Source organism: Dermochelys coriacea, chromosome 8, assembly GCF_009764565.3.
Source record: "Dermochelys coriacea isolate rDerCor1 chromosome 8, rDerCor1.pri.v4, whole genome shotgun sequence".
In the NCBI taxonomy this organism is placed as follows: Eukaryota; Metazoa; Chordata; order Testudines; family Dermochelyidae; genus Dermochelys; species Dermochelys coriacea.
The window spans coordinates 29,915,900-29,928,644 of NC_050075.1; the positions used below are offsets into that span (position 1 = coordinate 29,915,900).

At 40.7% G+C, this 12,745-nt stretch overlaps 1 protein-coding gene across 1 annotated transcript in view; it reads right to left on the reverse strand.

Annotated features, from left to right (window-relative positions):
* The window catches only part of SLIT3 (slit guidance ligand 3), a 796,449-nt gene that overhangs the window by 68,882 nt on the left and 714,822 nt on the right, over positions 1-12,745 (reverse strand). Inside the window, exons 27-28 of the mRNA XM_038413692.2 lie at positions 11,629-11,726; positions 1,744-1,883 (exon numbers count right to left, since the gene is read on the reverse strand). Coding sequence (XP_038269620.1) covers positions 1,744-1,883; positions 11,629-11,726 — 238 coding nt within the window. The remainder of the gene's footprint in view (positions 1-1,743; positions 1,884-11,628; positions 11,727-12,745) is intronic.

Below are 12,745 nucleotides of genomic sequence, written 5' to 3' on the forward strand. Positions count from 1 at the left end.
ATGCATCTGAAACTAGAATCAGGTCCAAGGAGTTTAACTGCATAGCTATTTGATGATCTGGTACACTCTAGCTGATGAACAGCTTACAAAAGGCAATATTCAGTCATTCATTCTGGTAATAGTGAGCTGGATTATGATTAAAAATATCTGCAAATCTGACTCTCAAGTGTCATAAAAATTCTTTGGCCATAACCAGAAATGATTCACTGACAGGTACTATCTGCAGAAAAATCCTACTCCATCCCCTTTCCTGGTGTTTTTCTCTGCAAGAGCCATTATAGCCCACCATGAGGCTGTTAAAAAGGACAGAACATGTCCATTGGATTCAGTTCCTTGCTAGCTATCTCTTGCTTAGCTGCTCAAATACACTTCCTTTTGTAAATGTAAAGCCATCATCACCATATAAGGAGTTTTATTTGATATCAGCAGTGTAACGCTCACATACATACAGTGCATATAAGAACAATTGGCTCAACATACTAGAAACAAAGTTCTTTGCTCTGGCCCAGCCTAAGCTTTGCCGAGTATTTTGGCAGAAGGAGTAGATAAAAAACTCTAATAAATTTTCATTAAAGTCATAAGGCTTTTCCCCAGGCCTCTCATATTGGCTATAAAAAGCATTTTTAAAGAGTTTGGGAAATTCTAGAAGACTTCCCTGTCACTTACCAAGCCACTCCAACTTCCAGTGATATGTAATACCCTCCTGCATATGAGAAGCCCGTCATTAGTGCTCCATGCTCATAGAGTAACAAACTGATTTCAAAGCATCAAAATAGGAACTAACATGGATATTTTTTTACCCCTGTATACTGAGCAGAGGAGATCAGTGGCTTGTGATGAGTGAAGTATCTACCCCAGCAGTCATCTGAGAGGCAGCATTTTAAATTTCTGAGCTAAGATGGTTCCTAGCCCTACAGAAGATTTAGGAAGGAAGACATCTAAAGCACAGGACAGAGAGTCAGGAGATATGGGTTCTATTTCCAGCTCTCTCACTCACTCACTTTGTGACCGAGGGCAAATCACTTAGCCTCTGTGCCTTAGTTCCCTATCTGTAAAATGGAGGTGACTTAACCGGGGTATTGTCATGGTTGGTTCATTAATACATTCAGTGCTTTGAGATCTTTAGATGGAAGTCATTTTATAAGTGTTACTATTATAGTATAATTTGAAACAGGAGTCGCTTTTATCCTCAGAAACACTAAGTAGACGTATATCGAGCTAAGCTCAGTACTGGAAACACTTTTGTGAACACTTTTGTGGAAAAGTACAAAATTCTCTAACCAACAGATGAACTTGAGAATTTCTTGTTTATATAGTTTAACTGTAGTTCCAGTAATTGCAATGAGTACTTCTGACCTGGGGAAGTGCATGTGTACAAAATATGCCAAGAGAGTCATAGATTTTCCCCTCTGACCCTTCCCAAAAGCCTCCTTCTGGTATGAATTACACTCTCTCAGGGGTAGCAGTGATCTCTCTGGATTAAGGGTCAGACATATTGCTGGAGCAGCATCTTTGCAAAACTATCCCCTTTTCTTGCCTCTATTTACTGGATGAGCAGGAATTCATTGACACCACACTTCCAATTTGGGTACTTTAAAATCTACTCAGAATCTGGGTTAATTCCATGCATGTGATCTCACCAAGTGGGAGTGGACCAGTTTCTTATGGTGTCCCAGGTGGATGGAAGTTCCTTCAACTGCTTCCCTCAGCTCCCTATGCCCTTTGGCTGAGGTCCTTCCTTACCTGTGTAATTAGGAGGGCAGAGACAGACATAGTTGTTGATTCCATCCATGCACGTGGAGTTATTCTCACAATCGTTATCTTCACAGTCATCTGGGTTTATTTCACATCTCTCCCCCTCATATCCTAGAGGGCAAGAACAGCTTTGGAGTGGGGATAGAAAAAACAGAGAAAAAGTTAGTTTGGATTTCAAACTTTGCTTTTGAGCAGGGAGGAGATACTGGATTGGAATGAAAACTAATACTGATGAGCTGTACTCTCTGCTGCTGCAATACAGCGGCATTCACATTACTAGCAAGTTAGGTGATTCACTACTAGCAAGTTTGGTGATAGATGCCACAGTGACAAGCCTGGACACTATATTACAATACTTATCTACAGAAAAGGTACAGCATGGGCAGAAGAATTCATCTCCCCTACACCTCCATTGCCCTGCTTGCTGATGTGCCTCATCCCTGAACTGGACTGAACAACTCTAGGGTGACAGGTTAAGCTCACTCACCAAGGCTAATGAAATTCTTGGTTTCTCTGCATAACCAGCAAGGGTATTGATTGCTACAACAGTGTTGGTTTTGTAGGCACCTGTTCACCAACAACTGGACTGAGGACACCAACACACATAATCACACATGAATAGGAAACTGTTAAATGGCTCTAACTCTTTCACCATTAACAACCTAGACTGGATTTGAATTAGGGAAGAGAAGCAAAAGTTTTCATCTCATTACCACCTTGTCTCCATTCCAAACAACAAATGTTTGTTAATGGATCTTCCAAACAGAGTATTTTAAGCGTTAAGGTATCAGCACTTTTTCAGCTTCTTCAGTACCCAAGAATCAACCAGGAAAGAGTAATTAAATTAAACTGTGTGATTGTCCACACCCTAAGTATTTATGACTCCCAATACCTGAAGAACAGCGCTGTGTAAATTTAAAAGCTAGTCTCTCACACCAATAGACATTGGTCCAATAAAAGATATTACCTCACCTACCTTGTCTCCCAATACCTTGGTAACATACCCAAACAACAGACCAAATAAACAAGGACAGAAATACGGGGTTTGTAAGGACTTGGACAAAGAACTACTGCACTAAATACTTTATTTTCTGAAAATAGAAGTAGAGTGTGCCCACTTAAGGGAGTATGGAGGACTAGATGGCAGTGCAGAAAGGGCTCAGTTGGTCCCAAGAGTTTCCACTTTCAATTTTTAGGACATCTAGTTGTTATGGTTGTGAAGAAAACCTTGAAAATGTGACCCAAGTGTAAACCAATGCAGAGGGATCTGCCTGAGTTTGGAGAGAGCCTTAAACTCTATGAGGAGCTGAGTGGAGCTGAGGTTGTGGGGTCCAGTGTAGAATCAGCTGATCATGGTCTTAGGCAGCCTTCAATAGTTTGCATATATGGGGGAAATGGATTGACTGGAAAGGCTGGGAATTGGCTGGTTCAGAGACTCATCACAGGGAGTGTATGGCCTTATCAATACTCAGGAATAACCCCTGATTCAGCAATTTATATAGCTGCCCTTGTAGACAAGGACATTTAGGGGGTTTGAGCCTATAAAGCATAATTGCAAAACCACATTATAAAGCAAATCCTGGCTTGCCTTTGCCTACAGGACAGCGTAGCTCAGTGAATAGAGCACTAAGGGGTCTTGGGTTCTATTTCCAGCTCTGCTACTGGCCTGCTGGGTAACCTTGGACAGGTCACTTCCCCTCTCTGTGCCTCAGCTTTATCGCTAAAATGGGGATAATGATACTGACCACATTTGTAAAGGGTTTTGAGATTGACAGATGAAAAGTTCTAAAGAAGAGGTAAGTATTAATTTATTATTATTATTACTACTACTACTGCTGCCTGGAGTGGAAAGCACCATTGTCGCCATATCAACTGCTGGCTACTGACTGCTGAATCCAGACTATTTCCAAATGCAGACAAGGCTTGTGTGTGTGCGGTGGTAATGTTTACTGCTCAGGTGGTCAGGCTCCGGAGGAAGTACTTATCATGGAGGTGTGGGTAGGACTGAGGCATATAGACAAGGGTTGGTATTAAGTGGAGGCTCTGCATTGAAGAAACAGGTAGCTGTCAGCAGAGCCCCAGATCTTCTAGGCTGGGTGCCTGGATCCAGTATGGTGAGTATTATGCTGGCTTTCCCTCTCTTCCTCCTCTGCAATAAGGATTGGCTGCACATGAACACTCCACACATGCCTCAGCATGACCTCAAGGAGTAAACTTGGGTTCCCCTGAAACATCGGCAGCCGAAACATCCACTCCCATGGAAACCCAGGGAATAAAAACTGTGAAGCAAAGTGTGTGTGTGTGTGTGTGTGTGTGTGTGTGTGTGTGTGTGAGAGAGAGAGAGAGAGAGAGAGAGAGAGTGCACGCACTCTCAACCCCATCATGACAGGAAAGCTTCCAGAAGGGAATTAGCACAAGTGCATAGGTTAGCAGCAGACAGCTACGTTCCTTCAGACCTATACTGACCGTTCACAGGTCATGAGAGCTAGAAGGGAGAGGAAACTCTTCAGAGCGAATGATTAAAAACAAACGGCTCCGATCAATTCAATTTAATACACAATACATCAATATGAAATATTTTCTTTGTCTGGCTCTGCCTCATTAGTACCAATAAAAAATGTCCTCTTTCTGACCCTGCAATGATCCAGGGGATCGCAGGAGGCAGATAAGAAAGAGAAGAGCTGGCACAGCACCTTTTGTGGCAAGGGGAGCAGAAGGAGGGTAAAGAAATCTAACTGAACAAATTTGTGCATTTATCCTGTCACCCATTTCCATTCCAAAACCTCATTTTTCAGGGGTTTATAACTCAGCCTTAAAAATGTGCTCCAGGCTGCAACTTGGCATTCAAGGTCTCAGTCTGGAAGGAGACATCTTTCTTTCAATGTAAAGGAAAACAACAAAAGGAGATTGTGCTGGTGATTTTTATATTCTATGAATATTTCACCCTCTTCTTGCCACATTCTGACTGGGATTGTATGTAATTAAACACTGCTATAGTAATATCCAATTCACCAAAGTTTACAACAGGGACATTACAGTACATGGGATTGTTATTGTACAATATTACAACAGGAGGGTGTGTTTGGTTCTTGTTAAGAATGGAAATGTCACCATAATTAATGAAATTTGGCAACCAATTACTCTGTTCTAGGGCAAGTCTTTGCTTTATTATTTACGTGTCATTCTTTATTTCAACTTGTGGTCAGTTGTTCCAATTCAGAGATCTGGGTGCAAGCATAGGCTTGAAGTGGTTTCCATCATAAGAATGGCCCTACTGGGTCAGACCAAAGGTCCATCTAGCCCAGTATCCTGCCTTCCTACGGTGGCCAGTGCCAGGTGCCCCAGAAGGAATGAACAGAACAGATAATCATCAAGTGATCCATCCTGTTGCTTATTCCCAGCTTCTGGCAGACAGAGGCTCGGGACACCATTCCTGCCCATCCTGGTTAATAGCCATTGATGGACCTATCCTCCATGAATTTATCTAGTTCTTTTTGGAACCCTATTATGATCTTGGCCTTCACAACATCCTCTGGCAAGGAGTTCCACGGGTTTATTGTGCATTGTGTGAAGAAATACTTCCTTATATTTGTTTTAAACCTGCTGCCTATTAATTTCATTTGGTGACCCCTAGTTCTTGTATTATGAGAAGTAGTAAATAACACTTCCTTATGTATTTTCTCTACACCAGTCATGATTTTATACACCTCAATCATATCTCCCCTTAGCCATCTCTTTTCCAAGCTGAAAAGTCCCAGTCTTATTAATCTCTCCTCAGACTGAAGACATTCCATACCACTAATAATTTTTGTTGCCCTTTTTTGAACCTTTTCTAATTCCAATATATCTTTTTTGAGATGGGGCAACAATATCTGCACACAGTATTCAAGATGTGGGCGTACCACGGATTAATACAGAGGCAACACAATATTTTTTGTCCTATTATCTATCCCTTTCTTAATTATTCCCAGCATTCTGTTCACTTTTTTGACTGCCGCTGCACATTGAGAGGATGTTTTCAGAGAACTATCCACAATGACTCCAAGATCTCTTTCTTGAATGGCAACAGCTAATTTAGATCCATCATTTTAGATGTATAGTTGGGATTTTGCTTTCCAATGTGCATTACTTTGCATTTATCAAATTAAATTTCATCTGTCATTTTGTTTCCCAGTCACCCAATTTTGAGAGATCCTTTTGTAGCTCTTCGCAGTCTGCCTAGGTCTTAACTATGTTTAGTAATTTTGTAACATCTTCAAATTTTGCCACCTCACTGTTTACCCCTTTTTCCAGATCATTTATGAATATGTTGAATAGGACTGGTCCCCGAACGGATACCATTATTTACATCTCTCCATTCTGAGAACTGACCATTTATACCTATATTTTAACCAGTTACCAATCCATGAGAGCACCTTCCCTCTTATCCCGCGGCAGCTTACTTTGCATAAGAGCCTTTGGTGAGGGACCTTATCAAAGGCTTTCTGAAAATCTAAGTACACTACATCCACTGGATCCCTTTGTTCCACATACTTGTTGAGCCCCTCAAAGAATTCTAGTATATTGGTGAGGCATGATTTCCCTTTACTAAGCCCATGTTGACTCTTCCTCAACAAATTATGTTAATCTATGTGTCTGAAAATATCATTCTTTATTATAGTTTCAACCAGTTTGCCCGGTACTGAAGTCAGGCTTACAGGCCGGTAATTGCCGGGATCACATTTGGAGCCCTTTTTAAAAATTGGCATCACATTAGCTATCCTCCAGTCATTTGGTACAGAAGCTGATTTAAATGATAGGTTACAGACTACAGTTAGTAGTTCTGCAATTTCACATTTGAGTTCCTTCATATTCAGGGTTTACAGTTTGGTTCAATGGTGCTCAGCATGTATCATGGGTGCAAGTGGAAATTAAATAATAAAACACACAAATTGGAACTCTGTCTGGATTGGATGGTGGAAGAGTTGTCATTTGGGAAGATCTGCACATATTTTCCCAACACAACCTGGAAGAAAAGTATAAGGTTTTCAGTGTAATCTGAAGGATATCAAATTGGTGTTAACCAATTTGCTAACCAATGGTGAAAGTAAGCTCTAGCTATGAGTATACCATATGGCCCAGTGGATAATGCATGGATTAAGACTCAGGAGTCCTGAATTCTATTCTTGGCTCTGCTGGGTGATCTTGGGCGTGTCACTTCCCCACCATGTGCCTCAGTTTACTCATTTGTGGAATGGAGATAACATGGGCCTCGTTTCTAAAGTGTTTTGAGATCTGCTAATGAAAAGTCCTATATAAGAGTTAATTGTTATTATTACGGAAAACTTCCTGGGCTCTAACCTGCTGTTGATTAAGCTATGGGACTGTTTACCTGAGCACTCAAATGTTACAGTTTCACATAGGGAGAGGTGGTCTCCTAGATACTGTGACCAAAACCATGAAAAAAATTAAAATTCAGCCTGCTCTTCCAGTTCAGTTATTTCATGACACTGTTGTTCTCAAAGACCCTGGTGCTCCTGACTATAATTTCCCTTTCATTGTTTGGCAGTATGCTGGGCACAAGTTAGTTGTGTCCCTCTACCCCAGAAGTAGCTGCCCTTCAGAGGTGCAGTATCTACAGAACTTGTGAAGTGCTTTGGGGTGAAAAAACCAAAAATTCTTAGACGTTGGCTCTACTCTGAAAAGTGATTATGTAAAATTAGCAATGTCTTACAAAACACACCAACTTCCTTTGCATATTTAGACACAGATATGGTTGATCAAGTGATTGTGGATTTTTACTTCTTACACTGTGGTCTATTATTTCTTCTGCATCATCAAAATCTTAACATACTAAGTGCAACTTCCAGGATCAATCCGATTCATCCATGCAACTGAAGGCATAATTTGAAGACAATGGGATTGCACAGTTGCCACTGAGGGCAGAATATGACCTACAGAACCTTTATTACAAGGGAAAATGCATGATATGGGGAAAAAAACAAATGATTTTCAGATTCCAGGTTGAGTTTTCAGAGCTGGCTATTAAGAATACGTATCTTTTTACTTGTAAAGTGAGCACATGTATAAGGAGCCAGTGAGATGCAATGGAACAAGGAACTTAATACCATTGTTAGAGAAACTTTTCAGAGCTGAACTGTACTGGCAGCAAACTCAGAATGGTTGGCTGCACTTTGTCCATGCTATGATTAATCATTTTTGTATTTGGATAACAAAATAAATACAAAGATGATCTATCATGCTTTAAAAAGTCAGCTCTTGTGTACAGAGAGTAAATCTTTTAAAAAAAAAAAGATGGCTTTTTGGCAGATAAACTTTGTGCACCTGCATAACAAGTGAATGACCTGATAGCCTGTAAAAGCTTAATTTAACCTTGACCAATGAGGCAGACACTGCAGAATTTATCAGCTTCAGGTTTTTACATAGATAAGTGAACTTAGTGTTTGTGGAAGGCATAGGACTAATAGTCCTGGACAATGAAGCTCTCTTTATATACAGAATTGGACAGAGCAACACAAGACTATGCAAGGTTCCCCACAGTTCACTGTCAATGATCTGCAGTTCATCGGAGGCTAAATCTGAGTCAGAATGGGTAGCTCTGTCTCCAGAACCCTGGCAGATCTTGATTGCAGTCTCAGCGCAGGTTCTACAAGATGCTAAATGACACTATTGGCTTTTGTGACACAGATGTACCTGACACTATTGTGGCATTTTATGAAATCACAAAGCAGCTTTCACTGGGTGACCTTTGACCTAGCCAACCGAGTTGGATTTGAAGCAGCAATTTAGAGGAAGGAAAGGCTTCCTGTTCTATTACCAATCCCCTGAGCTACCCAGTTTTATTTATTAATTAATTTATTCATTTTGAAAGAAAACAAATCCACCATGATAAAAGGCATGAAAATGATTCAGAGTAAAAAAAAAAAAAAAGTTTAAGAAAAAAAACCTGACAAGAGAATGGATCTGAGAACTCCAGCTGAACCTAAACCCTTCTCCCACTCCATTGTGGCTAACTATTACAGCAACAAAAATGAGAAGTGAAATCACCTGCTGTTTAGAGCCCCTTGCCCTATCTATGCACAGCCAGGGAGGGGTGTGTGCAAGGATACAGTCTCAGCCTTAACTGTGAATTTCCTGCCTTTGGCTGGCTTATGTCACCACCTTACCATTATTTAAAGGGTAATTTCGCTTGTCTGTGACTACAGAAACTTGAGAGTTAAATGGCTTGGCATTTTATAAGGAGGAAAGCTTTGGCTTAAGTTTCCTTTTACAAGAGTAAAGATTTGACAAGCTTGGCAGCTGAGTTTGTATATTAATATATTCATCCAGGGAAGAAAATCTATAGAAGATATAATTTCTTTCACAGGCCACACAACTGAAAACTCTAAGGGGGCCTCTCATTAAAACATTTTTTTGACATTCACTTCCTTACAGAATACAACCTAAGAGGATATTTTCCCGTTTTGATGCACACAAATTTATGCATGTAGCTCCAGTGGATGCCAACAGGAGTAGCACATCCACTGGAGGGAGAAGATTTCCCTCCAGACAATCATTGTTTAAAATGTTTCCTCATCTTCCTCCTCTATCTCTCCGCGACCCCCAAGCTACCAGCACAGATACTTTTAGATAATGCGTTATACTTCTATAGTACATCTTCTCTAGCCTCCTGATGGCCAAAGGTTGCTCTGCGACAACCTGCCTGTTTTCCCCATCTTCACTGGGCACCAAAGATCCACTTCATTTTCCTCTTGTACCAGGGGCTGATCTAAGTGCCTGCGTTCCCCCCAGAATGTGGGACACAGCAAGGCTTCTTCCCAGCTAAACAAGCACTCCTTGCCAAGCCCAGTCTCCTTTAAGTAGGTTTATTTGTCCAAATATAAGCCTATAACAGAGAAAACACAGTTCCTCAGCTCACCCTTTCTCCTAGGATTTCATGGCCTCCCCTCCAAGGGTCTCTGGTAATTGTGCTTTTTGCTGCTTATCAGTCCCAGCCAGCTTCCCTTCTCAGCCAGCTCCCTGCTCACAGACAGATCTCATTCAGCCAGCTCTGCTCTCAGCCAGTTCTGTTTCCCCTTTGGGAACACTGGCCACAAGCCTACCTCCCTGACCATCTGGCCACTTGTTCCAGGACCCACCACTGAAGTAAGCTCCCTCAGTGGTTCCTTTCCCCAGGCACAGCCAGTCCCAAACACTCCTCCTCTTCCTTCTCTCTGACAGGGCTTTATAGCCCCAGGTTTAGCCCTGCCCCCTTTAATAGGCTCAGTTGGGCCACCTGCTCTGACTTGGGGGCGGTGGGCCTGGTCTATTCACAGGGACTAGCTACTCAGTGACAGTGTTTTATAAAAGGGAATTGATTGAAAGCAGAGGTGTATGGGGGACAGACATTCCTTTTCATGGACAATTTTAAGATTTCAAAATTTGGCTTCGTTTCAAATTGGAGCAAAAACAGAAAACTTAAGAATTGTCCATGAAGATTTTTTTTTTAAATGGTTACAGCCATTTGAAACATTATCTTTTGGAAAAACTAATTTTTCAATTTTGACTCGTCAACATTTTTGCATTATAATAAATATATAATATGATAAAAATAAAATTCAAGATGAAATGTCATTTCAAAATGAGAAATTGAGAAATTTCCTTATGAAAATGTCAAAACAGGATGTTTGGACACTGTTGGGACCTTTTTTGCATTTTTTCTCTAAACAAAATTCTGGCAAAATTGACTCGATTTCACAAAGCATTTCAATTTTAACAGAACTGCATGTTCCAGTGGAATACTGTTGCATCAAAAATTTGTCTGATCAGCTCTAAAAGAAAGCCTGACTAATTTAAAAGTAAGACTGGAAAATGTATTTGAGGATGTACTACACAGTATAATCCTCAGTTGGCTGAGAGTGGCCTAGGCAACCTAACCAGCATTTTCCCCATCTGTAACCCTTACAAATCTGTGTTTCTCTTAAGCCATCATTGATATGCTGCATATGGGAAAAGACAAAGCAGTCATTCCTGCAACAGGAACATCCCGTAAGCCTTTTGTCCTTTATGCAGCTGGAACTACCATACGGGAAAGTTCTGAGTAAAAGATAGCATAAATGCTTTAGTAGCAATTTTTTCATGATCTCAGCAACTAATTTCCAAAACACATTCTAGCATCTTTAATGCAGATAAGTGGCCAGAGCCTCAGTGTTACGTTTCAGCTGAAAAACAACCCCTCTGTGCACTGCAAAGTCCCTTAGACACACAGGACAACTGGAGAAACACTACTTAGAGGCAAGGGTAACTTTTTCTAAACCACTACCATCAGCACTTCATGCAACTTCCTGGGTTCCCCTTGGAAGTCTCCTATCTGAACAAGGTCTAGGCTGCAACCTGTTCATGTGGGGAGATTGAAGCCCAAGATGTTAAATTATAGAGGTTGTTCTCTTCTGGGCACTAAACTCTTGAACTGACATAACCACTCCATTGTTCAATTGTTTCTTTAAAGCCTATTTGACTATGAGATTCTTCAGCATGAAAACATTTTGCATCTGGCTGTCAAGCAACAGATGCTCATTTTACAAATTAAAAAAGGGTGTGTGTGTGTTTGAAATGCCCCCAAGAAAATTAGTCTCTGGATAACACAAAGCAGATCAGGGGAATGCTCAAAACAGCTCTTAGAGACAGTCCCATTAAGAGAAAATAAGGAGGCCTGTTTTAGAGGAAACGATATGTCACCAATGAAACCAAATTAATTTCATGTCTGGCAAAGAGAATTATTTGTCATGTATGGCAGTTTCAATAAAGAAGCCATTAGACTTCATTAGTGTAAAATAGACAAATGTAAGGTAAATTCATCTCATCTTGCTTTAAATGCAATTCGCTCTCCACTACCTGAATCCATCTTTATTTGCCTCAGTGAGATGGCAGGTCCCTCCATTCTGGCATGGATTCTGAATGCAGGCATTAATGGGCATATTGCAGTCCCGACCCTATTGGGAAAAGTTCAAGAGAAATTCAGTTAGTAACACACAGAGCAGCTGGACTAATCTATCTTGTGTATTGGGCTTTGTTTTCATTTTCCCATTTGCATTGACAGAAAGGATGTAGTCTTCAGAGCAATCACATCACCTAGCATTCTTTACTGAATGACAAACATTGCTTAAACCAGGCTTTTGGGAAGGCAGGGCTACAATAATGGCCAGTAGTAGTGAGTGTATGGGTCTACTGTTTGGGTTTGAAGTCTCTGGCTGGTTATTTTTTCACCTGCTGGTTTGGAGAAAGCTGTTGGTTTTAACTTTATAGAAATATACTTTATTCTTCAATATTAGTTACCCATTGAAATGAGCAAATAATTCTGATGAGAGCTACACCCAGAACAGTGCAGAGTCAGTATGCACTCAGCAGCACTTACAAGTACTCAGTCAAGTGTTATGGCAGCACAAAGAACTCAATACTAAGGATGGCCAACATCTGAAGGTAAAAGCTTATTTTTTCTTCTAGGAGGCCCAGCTGAAATTCCTCTACAAATTACAGTGAAATCTATTCAAAATAGCATCCTTACTAAGCAGTCTTGTGTTTTTAAGAGAACAGCCACAAATATCTCCAAGTGCATCAACTACTATAATTCCGCCCCATCATTACTAAAATACTACCTGTGTTAAGCAATTGATTTTTGTTGGTCCTTTGAGTGGCTGTTAAAGCAGGTTCCACTGGACTTGAATCCTGCTGGCTAAAGCTGAACTTGCTATGGAGTTGATATCTATGTCACAGACACTGGTCTTTTCCTTTGAGTTATTTCAGAGCAGATTATAAGTTTACGAAGTCTCTGGTCTGCCAAAGTCTGTGCAATCACAGGAAACTGAAGGGATCTGCCCAGTGGTTTTAGGAAATGATCCCTTAGCAGTGTCTCTCTCTCTCTATTTGATTTGCATCACCAAGTAATCCATTCAGTCAATTCTGCCAATAAATAACCACATGCTAAGATAAGAAAGATATCTCAAATTAAACT